Genomic DNA, 15,133 nt, shown 5'->3' with positions numbered 1-15,133 from the left:
TTGAAGTCAGAAAAAAAAAAGAAAAAAAAAAAAAAGAAAATCACCCTGACCAACCCTCTATACAGCGACAGATTGTACATCTGAGGAGGCAGTTTGAGGCTTGATAAAGTGCAATTTTTCCTCCCCTCTGAAGCTGCAAGTATAAAGTAAGACAGCAGGGAGGCCTGTTGTCGCCGATTGTCCCTGACAGTTTACTGTTTGAGATCCTTTATGGTGAAATTGTAGCCATTTAACGTCACAGGAAAATGAAGGCTGTGTGTGTTTGCGGCCGTCTGTGTTTGCCAGAATCCTTTAGTAACTCCGTGTTATTTACAATTAGTGACAGCTTAATACTAGGCTAGTGTGTACAGGCAGAGGCCGCCCACGCAGCACAGCTGAACTTGTTGACTGTGCTTATGAGACTGAATGAGAGATGCTAAGACAGCCATGATTAAAAGCTGTTGGTGGCTGAGCTACTTTATGAAAGGTTTTAAAGCCAGTGTTGTGTTGCCTTCTTAACCATGTCTGTTATCAGTTTTTCATTATTGTTTATAATTCCACACATCTGCCATAATGTTTGTTTTACACCTCTTCCCCGCTCATCTTTTCCACACACCTGTCCCGTTCTACATCAGGTCCTCATCCAAAAAAAAAAAAAAAAAAAACATTTACACTAGTTTCTGATTCAATTTATTTCTGGTTTATATTTTTCAATGCATTCATGATGGATACTTTACGTTTACGTCCCAGAAAGCATTAAATGAGCATGTGGCAAGGTCTATCAACGTCATCCCAGATCCTTTAGTTATTCCTGGAATTTGTGCATTTTAAAGAATTTGGAAAATGACTCTGCTGTGTGGGCTGATTTGGACTCAAAAAGTTACCATGGCAAATACAGCTTCAGTAAATGCATGTTCCACAGAAATAAAACGACATGAGTTAAACAAATCAATGATTGACAGAAGTCTGCAAATAAAATGTATTTAGTGTTAGACACTGTCTCTTTCCCTCATCTCCATTTTGTGTTTTTAAACATGTTTTGTTATGAACACTGGACTCCAATCAGGCACTTTTTACCTAAATTTATTCTTGACCTGAGATTCATAGTATTCCATAAAACATTTCAAGATGTATTAGTAGGTTTAAACTAATATATTCAAAAATACCAATATTAGTTGTCCTCCTTAATATAGAGGCCAAATAAGACAATAATTTGGGCTGCACAAATTAATACTTTATATGTTAATAGCATATTGAGTCTGATGAATAGTCTCATAGCAATGGATTCTGACATTATACACAAATGATATTTGCGATGATGCTAAAAGTCAAGAGTGATCAGAAGCCTCATAAAAACAGGAGAAAGATGAGTCAAGGAAATAGAGTTTTATTGAAATAATTGCGCTTATTGAGAAATTCAACAAAATTATAACTGATTTCTTGAAATTGTGTTGCCATAGCAACAATACTGAGTGTGTAATTAACATGAGGGAGGGAAGAGGGAACCTGGATGTGCATACATTGCTGGGTTTCCTTTGTGATAAACAACAAGAAATTACTTTAAAAAAAAAAAATCTAGAAAATGGGCCCGTATGTGGGTACATTTTATGATTTCTTACGTGACTTGTGTTGGTTTTAAAACAATCAGACATTAGCTATGTTTACATGCACATAATTTCACAATCGGATTAAAACGTATTGGGATTGAAAACAAAAAACTCATAGGATTAGGTTGGATTGTCAGATTTTGGGCTGCATTTAACTCATATGTTATTATGTGACGGAAACCCATGTGTATTATGCAAGTCAAATCATACAGACTTCACACAAGCAAACAAATGTATCTTGTAGCCATTATTTTATGAATAGATTTTGTTTTTAACAGGAATTTGTGATTACCGGTATATGCTAAGTGACCAAGGTGTACAATATAAACAAATAATCTCTTTAATTTTCAAGGTTATATATATATATATATATATATATATATATATATATATATATATATATATATATATATATATATATATAGATATATATATATATATATATATATATATATATATATATATACATACACACACACATTATATTTCATCACATCTCACGATTTTATTGCTTCCCTTGATTTAAAATTTTGCCGTTACACTATCTTTCAGATTTTATTTGCTGTAGACAACAAAGGCGAAGATGGCCAAAGACCTCGTATCCACATAGATGACCAACAAGTCATGTAACGTGAAAGAGTAAATTCCGCTACTTACAAGTTCACGCACTCTTCTCTCTAGACATTTTCATTAATTTCCGTGAGGTGGTTGTACTTATAGGTCACATCACACAAAGAATTGTGGGATTCCTTATAGCCTCAAAGAGCTGGTAAGGGTCATTGTGAGGTTCCAATGCTAAAGAAGCTGTGAGAGGAAGCATACAGGCTCCTCACTGCACTATTCTCACAGCACTCATCATAATGAACACTGAAGCACTTCTGCTTAGGCCAAAGGGTTCCTACCCAAAAGAGGTTTTTCGGATGCAGCCCATGTTCTCTCAGAGCAGCATTTGCGGCCATCTTTAGTTGAAAGGAAACATGTTGTTGGAGGTATTTTGACTGAGGCAGATGAACAGGAAAGGCCTTGGATGTTGCAAAGCCCTGATGCTAGGTGTGCTATGAAGTAAAGTATCACTACAAAACTAGAGATTAATCTTAGATACGATGCTCAAAGACATTTTTAAAATGTCAGTAAAGCTCCTGTATCTGCAACAGTAAAGTAGTAATAGTATTGGATGGCATTTGTTAACAATATCTGCTTAAATATTAGCAAGTTCCTCCTAATATAATGTTGGTTTAAACTTCCCCACAAAAATACATTTCCCCACTGATTCTGCATTGCACAGCAACTTCACCTTACCACAGGAATAAATTATCACAATAAAATGGCCAGGAGCAGATGGCTCCATCAGGTAAGAGATGGTGGCTAATGTGACTAAGAAGAGTAAACTCTAAAATGTCAACCCAGAATGAAGCTGAAACTTTCAGCAGAATATGATGCTAAATTACCAGAAACACACAGAAATCAAACTGTGCTGCTGCAGAGTACATTCACAATAAACCAGGAAAGCAAGATTTTATGATTTTATTCCAAATATGTGCAAGACTTCCAACTGCTTGATGGTTGGGCCCTAAACAATGAACATACTGTCACATTGCAATGAGTTATACTGTTCTAATCTGAATCAGAACCCTGTGCATTCCAAAAAAAAGTTGCTGCAGAATTATAGGTAGCGATTTTTTTAAGGATCATATTGGATATAGGATTGACCTGACTAAACCTAGTGAGGGCAAGCCTATTAAAAAATAAGTAAAAAAAAAAAAAAAATCAGTGCAGCTGTAAGAGTGAAAATATGTCTATCCATAAGGATATTTTCATTCTTTCATTACCTTTTTATTACTTTGCATGAAAGAGTGAGAGAATTTAATGAAATTTGAAGGTAGGCTTCCCAGCACATTTCTCACCCTCCCTATAATTAGATTTAGTGACTTGGATAATTCCCATCATATTGATGAAAATGGGCCTCCGATATATTTAAGCTCACCAGCAAAGCCTCAGTGCTGCAAAGCCTCAGTGCTGCACCCCCTCCCCACACACACACACACACACACACACACACACACACACACACACACACACACACACACACACACCTACTTCTAAAAGAAAAAGAAAAAAAAGCACTGGCTCTCATGGACACCATCGCCAGCAGGGGCAACATGTGCATAACGCAGCAATAAATCAATAATGCACGATGTCCCATCACCTCTCACACCCTCAATTAAAGGGTCTGACATAAACTTAGAAACATCTAAAACACCAGCTGTGCAAAACATACAAACACTCAGGATATCAGATAAATTATTTCATATTCACACACACACACACACACACATTACAAAATCAATGCATGTTCCAACAACCTTTATTCCTCCAGGGTTCATGAAAAGGTTTGGTTGCACCAATTATTAAGGTTTGTTTTCGCTCTTCATAATATCTTCTCATGTAACTAGCTTTCCTTTAAAATTTCTAACGAGATTTTCCCCTTTTTCAACGCTAGCTATACTGATTCATAATAATGCATACAAAAAGCATGAACATCTACCCGACACACCACGCAGACATGGGAATCTTAGATCTGCTGCTCAACTTAAATGGATCGAAATATTATCTGGAACAAATAAAACAAAACTTATTACAGAAAATCAGTCCAGCAAAGAGGAATTAATGTCTATTCAGCTATTCACAAGAATAACAGTGATGTTGTTCTTCATATAACTCTAGTCATTGTATTAAATATAATTCAAGAGGCTCCAGGTACAAGATTCAGACTGAGCTTTTCGATTTAAAAAGAAAAATAAAGAAGATGTAAAAAAAAAAACATCTGTTATAGGCAGGGATCCAAGGTGCTATTCACAGGTGTCCGAAAAAATAAAAAAATAAATTATAAAAGATTAATATCGGCGCATGATCTCATTTAAAATAAATTATCATTTTTTTTCTACAAACTGCAAGTTCTCCTACTTTACCATTTGGCTCAACCGTTGAATTATTTTTTTGTCACTACAGTACCACAATGTGATGTGTGAGGGGGGAAAAAAGATTTTAAGCCATATCCTCTTTATTCAATTTAATAACCACTTCTTTGTAAAAACAACCTTTTCCTGGTTACTTACATAAAACCCAGTTTGTACAATCCCCACTTATGAAAGAGGTGAGTGTGCACACAGAAACACCATTAAAACGCAGCTCTAGGGCAGGTTACGGTGCAGAGCAAATTCAATTTTAAAGGCTTGCCTGCAAGTAACTTCTTTTTTAGTGTTTTCATGTGGCCACCGGAGACTTTTATAGAGCTCAATAAAAATAAAAACAATTGTTACAGCTCTTAGTTGCAGCAAAATCATTTTTTTCTCTCTTTTGCTGTTCTTCATCTACAAGCTAATGGCCTAAAGTTAGTTTGCGATTATCATGCAGGCTTGCACAGCCAACTCTCTCCTTCTAATGCTGAGTGATGTTTAAGAATTTTCGTGCTTTCGGAAGGAAAAAATAAAAACACGGGATACACAAACAAAACAGTGAAAAGGCTAGTGAGTTTAGTATCCAACTTTAGAGCTTAATGTCAAAGTGCAGTTTAATGTAATTGGAGTGGGGCTTCCCCCCGAGGGCAGCTGGGGTATCATTTTTCTGAACGGGTTGCAAACAAAGTCCCTGTCACTCAGTCCCTCCTAAATCCTCTTTTACCCTTTGTCTACTTTTTTTTCCTATGGTATGTTTAGACAATCTAAGCTTTAGCTCATCATTTCAACTTTCTCTTTCACTCTTGCTGCTTTTTCCTTTTTCCAGACTGGTCACATTTCTCTGTTACGTTTCTTTAAACTACATTATTTCTATAACGGTTTCCATCTGAAACAATCCCCCAAAACTCCACTATGCTTTATAAAAGAGAAAGCAGTTGATAGCTTCCCATGAAATTCATCATGGTGCAACAAAATAGACATATAAAAGGACAAGTCACCCGCCTGTAACACTTAGCACCACCCCTATGCTTTCCACATGCACGTCCTATGTGATGTTAGCAGGGTTCATTCTTTTAGAAATATTCTACATGCCTTTTTGGCACCAAGAGGGGTTACCTTGGTGCAATATCAGCTATGAGCCACAAGTCATGCTTGCAAATATACTAAAATAAAAGTATTACTGCAGTTAAAAAGACTATAACCATTATAATGTATAGTTTGATGTATTCCTATATCATAAGAGATCACATTCACAAAAAAAAAAAAAAACTTGTATTTTATTTCACAACAACATTTATGGTGTCAAGTTTGATGGATTCTAGTGTACCAGATTTTAGGGATGTGCTTTTTTTGTCTGTGCTTTTGTGTCTCTGCTCTGTCTTCTCTAACCCCCAGTCGGTCGAGGCAGATGACCGTTCACACTGAGCCTGGTTCTGCTGGAGGTTTTTCTCTCCACTGTCACTTCATGCTTGCTCAGTATGAGGGATTGCTGCAAAGCCATCAACAATGCAGACAACCGTCCACTGTGGCTCTACGCTCTTTTAGGAGGAGTGAATGTTGCTTGTCAAGACTTGATGCAATCTACTGGGTTTCCTTAGATAGGAAGCTTTGACCAATCTATATCATTTGATTGAATTTGACTTTATAAAGTGCCTTGAGAAGACATGTATCATGAATTGGCGCTATATAAATAAAACTGAATTGAATTGAGTTGATCAGGACCCTGATCGATTAACTACTATTGGAAAGTGTATGATGCTGGAAAAAAGAAACGTCTGTAAAAGAATAAATTAAAAAAAATATACACAGACCTCTCAACTTTTATCAAAAGTTAAGAGTGAGATTATGCTAATTTGGGGGCGGGGCTTGTTTGGGGGCGGGGCTAACCGGACCCTGGAAGAGCCGGTGGAATCAACTCCATCTCATTTTTATCCCACCAGACAATGAAGTAGACATGTATTACTTGTGTTAAAAAGAGAAAGAGACGTATTAATACTTTATTGTTCAGTTAATGGATTAAGACATAAAAAATACACAATTGTTCAAATAATACTGAATAAAATTAAGTAGTTTTAAGTTATTGACCGAATTATTACACTGTTACACATTCATCTATGGGTTGTTTATCATTGTAAATCTATAACCTGATTGGTGAATCAGGCTGAGTTTCATCAAGCCTTTATGGTCAACAATTTCCCCTCAGCAGCAACACTGAAGCACACAGAGGTTCCCGCTGCGTCTTTACGCACGATCCAGCTGCTGATGTCTCCCTCCTTTCAGCTCAATGCACTTCTAGACTGTTACAGTTTAAAACATTCTCATCACCTTTCACAGCGACAGGTTTCTCCGCCAGTCGCCGCGCTGATCAGACGAATTTCTATTGCTCTCGTCAGCTCTGGGCGGTGCGGTGGGCGGATTTTACCCCGGGGTACTGACAGGTCTGAGATGAAGCCCCTGATGTTACAAGTTCTTTAAAATGACCCTTAAAAGTGCGCACCTGAATTAAAGCGCGAGGCAGCACGCCCACCGAAGCGCCACTGATTCTATGTTGTTAAAAATAAAATAGCATGAAATACAGCTACTAACTCTCCTATTGACTTTAACTGGCACACGTTGCTACCGATGTGAGGACATTAAACGTAGTGATTCACGTTTTGAATGGTGAACAGTGATAAAAGCACCTGCTCCGAGGGAAAGGAGGGGGGAGAGCAGCAAGCGCGGAGGCACAGAAATACGATGCATGTAGTTAAAAAATGCAGAATTAATAAAAACTAAACTTATAAACAGACTAAGTGGCGTTTTAAACTGCATCTGGTTAGCAGAACAGCTTTATGATCCAGCGTGCAGCCATGACTGGTTCTGAATAAACTGATTATCTGGCAGCAGCTCTCCCCCCGCCCCCTCCCCTCCTGTGTACGCGGTACAGGACTTTACCGGCTTACTTTCACCACTGTTAAGACTAAAATTATTCATAATTCTGATCACTCTTCCTGCTGCTCTGTTAAAAAGAACTGCAGCAGGAATTACTGATGGCCACAAGCTGTGAAAGAAGCCGAAACAGCTCAGCAGAAGGTGGAGTTTTGTCGTCCGCAGCCCAGAGGGGCTTTGTGATTTTTATGCGTGAGAAATTCCATGTTTGCGTGTGAAATGTCATGTGTTGCGTGTGAGCGTGTGGAGTCAGTGAAATGCGTGTGTCACACGGTCAATGCGTGAGAGTTGAGAGCTATGTATACATTTGTATGCAGACAAGCAGGTGATTAACTGGATGGGGTGAGCCAAATGATCAACCACTCATTAAAACAGAAAACATGCCAACAGAGCTAACATGCTAATATTAGCCAGGCTAATATTAGCATGGCCTGGCTATGCATACTGGGTTGCATATCTTTAAAAACTAGTTCTATGGCTAAAGCAAGTTAACCCAGTGTTGGAGCAGAATACATAAATATTGTCCAAGAGAAACTCTAGTTGGTATTAAATTTAAAATAAGAATCCATTTGAATGACTTCAGCGACTACCAGTGGCTAATATTAAATGGCTTAGATCCATATCAAGGACAAAAAGAACCTCGACCCCGAGTATGTCTGAGGACATGCTCTTTACTGAGAATTAGAAAATAGACTTGGATGCTGATAAGAGTCATAGATCAACCAACACAGCTTGACGGAGAGCCAGCAAAAACATGTCAATGTAACATGTCAATGTAGGTTTAAATTTTTTTTTAAATCAGCAACAAGTGATTGACTAATTAAAAAGGGTGTAATTTTGCATAAATGCACAAATGTATTATGGATTAGTCTGATAACAGTAGTAAAAATGCTATTTAATTCACCTATTCAGTATCTGAGTCTAATATGCTTGAACATCTCCCACTCTTCCTTCTTAAGGTTTACTTTGCATTCATGTTTCACTTTTGATTTCTTGCTGCTTTGTTTCTCCTTGATCACATATCACTGGACTCTACACAAGAGCCTGGCCAAGTTCCCCATTACCAAGATTGAAGGACCACTTGTTAATCACCCACAAGCTCTGTGTAACTACACAAGGAACCGGTGTGTAACGAAGGGATAAATACAAGGCAATGACAAGCCGTATTTAATGATCACAGTTTTCCCTGATCCCTAATCAATATGTTCTGACACTACGGTCAGAAATAAGTTTATATAGGAAGGAAAGGTGAATGCAAAAGTCTTTCATTTTTGACTAGAGTATCACCTAACAGCTAAGGATTTACAATGTCAACTGATTAATTTGTATTCTAGTAGAGTCAATGCAATTTTCCACACTGTAATTCCATATTTATTCACTTTCCAGCTGACCATGGAAACATTCAGGTAAAATTAAGCATATAAATGACTTTAGAACCATCCACATCTAATTCTGTTATTTAGGTTGCTGTGCGATCTCTCCCTGTATGTGTCACAGCAACATGAAAGCTTCCAGTGTCCCCCAACTTAAAAGTAGAGCAGAGAAAGCCTCTTTGTATTTGTTCCTTTCAACAGAGATTTCCACAAAGTGTTCCACTGTTGCACTTTTCAGTGAGCCTGGTCCATGTGTTTTCCCAAAAACTCTGGACCCCTTCACTTCTGGCTGCCGGAATGGCTTACACTACTTGTATAGAAACTAAACCTGCATGACGGTTATGAATGGCACTAATAACCTAATTTATACTGCACTTTGGAGATAAACAAGAAGAAAGAAAGGATCAATTACTCCCATCTTTCGTACTAGAATTTAAAACGGATCCTGTGCAAACAATCAACCCTCTTTACCAATAGATTTTTGCCTCAGGAGGATAATTCACAGAGGTCTAAACAGAGTATCTGGAAATAAATAAATTGTGCTCCATTCATGTTGATTCAGTCCTAGTGCCATGTATAAAAATTTGCATTCCAGTAAATCCCAAACTAATAATGCTAAATTTAAAAAAAAAAAAGTGAACTCACATAGCTTGCATTTAGCTCCTCTTGGCTTTCCATTCAGGATGTGGAAAGCCATCAGGAATTTATTTGGACTACTCTGTGGAAATCTCAAACGAAATAACAGAGTTTTCTCCTTTTAGTCAGGGATTTAAACTTGAGGGGGGGAAGGTTGAAATCCAAGATCCAATGCTCTGGTGTATAAATTGAACACAGACAGTAGATGTCCACTTTAAAATATTCTACATATCAATAAATTGTTACCCTCACCAATTTCAGTTCAATTAATAGAAGGACCATAGCACAGCAGCTATGCAAACAACCCTTCCAACACAGAGAACTGTAAAACTCATAACAAGTATGAATCAAAGAGGACAACACTTAGTTTTTTTACAGAAAAAATGTGGGGGAATCTTGCAGTGCAAAGAAACACAGCAGAAGAAGAAATTTCTAACATGTCAGTATTGCACAGGGCAGATTATGAACATCAATTAATTTCTGCAGTAATCCCAGCATATCAGGTACCAACCGGTTTGGGCATCTTTCCCTCTGCTCTCGTTCCCAGTCGATGATTAAACAGAAAGAAGTCGTCCTCCGTCTTCCCACCGCTCTCTTGGGCACCACCGTCTGAATCACAAATAAAAAAGGAAAAAGTTTCAAACATCATGAAATGGTTTAATTTACATTCCTACTTTTGTTCTAATTAGGCCTTTTTTTTATATATGCAGGATGATTAATGTCCCTACTGTTGAACCCCCCCCAGGCAAATGCAAGGAGTTTCTTGACTTTCCTCGCTGTCCTTATTTCTCAACCACTCAACACACTCCACTGCAGTGATACACTATATTGACAATACTCCCGCTCAGCTCCCCAAATGATTAATTTTGGAAGTTCCAGTCACTTCCATGACCACAGGTATATATGACCCAGCCCCTAGACCTGCAGAGTTCTTTTACAAACATTTGTGAAAAGATGGGGCACGCTCAGGTGCTCAGTGAATTCCAGCAATGCACCAGGATAGGATGCTACATGTACATTAAGTTAAGTTGTGAAAATTCCTCCTAACTAAATATTCTACATTGAGCTGCTAACAGTATTATACCAAAACAAAAGCCTCTGGTATTAACAACCAACTCAGCTGTGAAGAGGTAGGCCACATAAAATCACAGAGTAGAGTCAGCAGATGCTGAGAGGCACAGTGCTAAGAACACAGTGTGTACAGATCGTCATAAAATGAGTATTCATGGTCGAGCAGTTGCATCTAAGCCTTTCATCGCCCAGTACAACGTAAAACACTGGATGGAGTGATGCAAAGCACAGCACCACTGGACTCTAGAGCAGTGGTGACAAATCATGCCTCAGTGTCTGGACAGCTCTGGGTTTGGCAGCTGCCAGGATTGTGTCAAGTGTAAAGTTTGGTGCAGGGAGGATTATGGTGTGGGGCTGTCTTCCACGAGTTGGGGTCAGCCCCCTCCAAGTGAACAGAACTCTTAAGGCTGCAGCGCACTGACACATTTTGTACTATTGCATGCTCCCAGCTCTGTGGCACAGTTTGAGAATGGCCTTTTCCTGTTTCTACATGACTAGCGAAGAAAGACAAGATTATTTGGATAGCCCGATTTATACATCCGGTATTCCCGAGGTTCTCACCAGGATTTTTGTCAGCGTTATGAGGGACTCGCAGCATTGTGTAGTGCAGCTCGAAGGGGGAGCACAGACAGAAAACCGTCACTGAACTGTTCCTCAAGCTAATAACAGCTAACGCTAGCTTCTGTTTACAATTTCGCCGATGCACGTGCAAGAGCTTTACTGATCTTTCTGTTTTACTCTGAAACATCCATGTCGTACTGTTAGCCAAGCACGTAGCACTGAGCGACAGATTTACATGATATCCCCATGTACAGTTTGCCACACGGGAGCGACGTGTCACAAAGCGACGCTAAGCAAGGCCACAGAGGAAATTCTAGCGACGCAAAACGTCTAATGCCAAGTAGTGATGCGTTTTGTGTTAACAACGTAGAATCAGTGTCCAAATTACTTTTACAGAGACTAAGCTCAAATTAGAAAAGTGAACTCTTTGTGCTCAGGCAAATAAAATACCTATAGAAATTAGCAATAATCAATGAAAACCTTTCTGGTACCGACCAATTGTCCCAAAACAACACTGAGAGAGACTTGAAAAAATTACAATAACTCATTGGTAATGATAGCTTCCAAAGAACATTTTACAATATGTAAAATCAGTGCTCTTCCTGTTACCAAACAATTGTTAGAGATAAAAACAAAACAGGGGAAAAGGAACAAAATGGGTAACAACAGATAATAGAACCATGACTAATATACAGAAAAGGCCAATACATGATCCCCCACCCACAGTACCATGTGATTTAGAGATGGAAACGTGTCTACTATAAATAGCAGAACCAATCTTTGTGAAACTGCTTTTAATATTCCACCACAAAAGGGCAGCAGGTGAGTGCAACTGAGCTACTTAGTTAGCTCCACTACGATGGCTGCAGCAAAAACTTCCACTCCAGGGAATGAGAGAATGGCAGTCCTGGAGACACATGAAAAAACTGCATGTCAAGTTGTGACTATGGCAAACAGGTAACAGAGAGAAGGAAGCCAGTAGCTAAGAGATATCCTCAAATGTAGCAACAGAAATCACAGGAGAAGAAACTCAAACAGCTAAATGAAAGTAAAGGAAGAAAAATACTATTCTGCTTCTTTTCATTTTCTCTGCGTTCCCCACAAGAGACCTTGCGTTGCAGCTTTACCAACACCTTCAAGATGTTAAAAAAATGGTGTGAACGTAAAATAAAGAGATCAGTTGGTGGGTATCCCAAAGGTGCCAGATCTTTGTGATGTGCTGGGCCAGAAATAGATGTCTCTCAAGTGTCAGTGCAGAGAATTAAACCAGGCTCAGTCACCAGCTTTTGCTCCGATTCAGGCCAGTCACAGAATAAAATCAGTTGTGCTTGAAGACTTTGACATAATGTTGCTCAGAGACGGCAGAATAGGAAAAAAATGACAATAATGTAGCAGTAATACAGCCCTTGATTGTCAGACAAACAGTACCTGGCAGAGATTAGCACCTTCCTTGAACTCTTTCCACATCTCTTAACATTACAGCCACAAACATCTATGTATTTTATTTAAATAAAAAAAAACTTTGATCAAATTGATCAAACTCATTCAGAGTGGAACATCAGAGAAAATACATTTGCAAGTCCTGGCAAAGAATCCCCTTTGGACTTTAACTGAGCCATTCTAACATGGATTTGCTTTGATCAGAACCCTTCCACTAATGCGCTGGACATATGTATTTGGTGGCCGTCCAGCTGGTAGGTGAATCTCTGCCCAATGTCAAGTCTTTTGCGGCTTCTAAGAGGTATGTTCACACCGAAAGTGAAAAAGGGGAATGGAGTGAGTGATTTACATGTTTTTCCTATGTAAAGACAGTTCAGGAGCGAATAAACGGTCTGGGATGCGAAAGACACGTTTAGAATGATGCGAACAGCACAAATTGCAGACTCCCACCGCACACCTGTCAGACTGTCTGCTTGGACCAGCTCAGTGTCACATATAAAACAGTTTGATGCAAAGACTTCTTGCCACTGAGCAGTTTATAGTGTGACATCACATATGTAAAAAATTGGTCTGCACGTACCTATATGTGCGTAGTGACGTATGCCCGAGTATATGGGGGTCTTAATAGTTGCCCTGATTGTTCCATCCAAGCTATGGATCTCTGCTGATCCTCCTGAGTTCCCATGGGTATTTTGGGATATGATGTTGTTTGTTCTCTAATGTTCTATGAGAAACCCCTGAGCCTGTCACAGCACAGCTAGAGCTAGACCAATATTAATTTACATACTGGTGGACTCTGTTTACCTATTAGCCGTTTTCTGAAGGCAGATGGTTGTGCACCAAATCTTTAGTGGGAATACTTAGCAAGGCAGTGCGATTTGAATCATTTCTAACCCAGTTTTGCTGAATTGCACATTGTAATTGTTCAGCTGGGTGACAACGAAATCTATCTAGGTCTAAGTTTTTATTTCACCTAGAGCTTTGTTTCCACACAAGTTAATCTAAGGTGGAAAATCAATATTACTGCTTTGATACCTGAAGAGGTAAAATGACTTTGAATACTACTACTTCTTAGACTAACCTTTCATTTCGTTTAATCTATTCATCTATATAACAACTTACAACAGCCAACCAGGCAGCCAACGTTTTTCACATTAAAAAATAAAAAATTAAATAAATAAAAAAAAAAAAATTAAACCAAATAAAATGAACTAAAAATATTAGAGTAAACAGAGGTTAGAAGTCTGGAGAAAAAATGCCACAGTGCTACTGAGTATTAGAGACCTTCCTGAATAAAAAAGTCTTAAGTTTGGATTTTAAAAAGGCCCAGCTCAGTGATTGGCTGGAGATCCAGAGGAAGGTGGTTTCAGAGTCTGGGTACCGCGACTGAGAAACCCAGAGCACCCTAATGTTTATATTTTGATCTTGAAACACTAAAAAAACCTGGATCTACAATGCAAACAAAAAATTGAGTAAATTAAAAATAATTAAATCAGAAAACTAGAAATGCTTGCATCTGGAGATGTCAGTTAAAAGACATGCAGCTGCACTTTGACCAATTGAAGCCTGTTGAGGGATGACAGAGACACTGGCATAAAGAATGTTAAAGTGGTCAACTGTTGAGCTGATAAAAATGTGTAGCCTATACCTGTCTCAAGATCAGCACGGTTTAAAAAAAAAAAAAAAAATTTACGAGTCATACTGACCACTCAAACTGCTTTACACTATAGCCACAACCTGGAATCGATCCCACAACCTTCCACAACTCCTAGATGACTACCCTCCATAAGATACAACATGGAGTACGTCCAAGGTGTTGGAGTGGTCCAGGCACAGATTGTGGCAGATCAAAAGATCCAAAAAACGTAAAATGATTCAGCAGGACAACAGACATGAATGTTATCACACTTAGTAATAGAATCCACTAGACACTCAGAAAATTATTGAATAAAAGCCATGTGATGTTCAGGTGGGCAGTAAACAACCACAAAAACATATCTGCAGTTCAAAAGAAGCATATGTCTTTGTAGGCAAAAGTCAGCATTTAAAACGGTCACTGTGGACAACTCAATTCCTCCATCATGACCAGTGGGGCGTTGGGGAGATGAATAATGAGCAGAAAATGTTTTTACACATATTTGAAATTTAATAAACATTCTTTGGGCTAACTGAAACTTTTAGGATTACAAAGAACTATCAATATGCTTTTGGAGAAAACAAAATACCACTGTTATTATCCTACATTTCTGCATTGTGTGAGTCTTTGAAAACTTGCCTTGTATTTGCCATTTAACTAAGAGACGTGCTGCAAATCAATATTAGAGCTGCCAGATAGACGTCATCTTTTGGTTCAGCATTGACAAAAGTTGGTCCTACAAAGCCGTTATCCTGTTAGTTTCATGTCTTTCTCTGATGTGCCCCACCCAAATCAAGAAATCAAAGTTCACTAGACAGGACTCCGTAAGAAAGTCATTCAATCAGCTGCATTCTAACAGGGACACGTCTAAAGCATGCAGGATACTTTGGGCTGGGTTTGGACACCCGTGTTCCAAGTTATCTACAGTGGTATTAGCGAGACTCA

The 15,133-nt window shown here is 38.6% G+C and overlaps 1 protein-coding gene across 3 annotated transcripts in view; it reads right to left on the bottom strand.

Annotated features, from left to right (window-relative positions):
- Positions 1 to 15,133, bottom strand: part of LOC105938368 (radixin) — a 54,787-nt gene that overhangs the window by 28,732 nt on the left and 10,922 nt on the right. For all 3 annotated transcript variants that reach the window (XM_012880076.3, XM_036138956.1, XM_021307308.2), the window contains exon 2: positions 9,992 to 10,089. In XM_012880076.3, coding sequence (XP_012735530.1) covers positions 9,992 to 10,003 — 12 coding nt within the window. In that variant the 5' untranslated portion in view covers positions 10,004 to 10,089. The remainder of the gene's footprint in view (positions 1 to 9,991; positions 10,090 to 15,133) is intronic.

This window comes from Fundulus heteroclitus, chromosome 7 (genome assembly GCF_011125445.2).
Source record: "Fundulus heteroclitus isolate FHET01 chromosome 7, MU-UCD_Fhet_4.1, whole genome shotgun sequence".
In the NCBI taxonomy this organism is placed as follows: domain Eukaryota; kingdom Metazoa; phylum Chordata; class Actinopteri; order Cyprinodontiformes; family Fundulidae; genus Fundulus; species Fundulus heteroclitus.
Note: the sequence above shows the minus strand (reverse complement) of the source record. Positions and strands in the feature narration are given on the sequence as shown.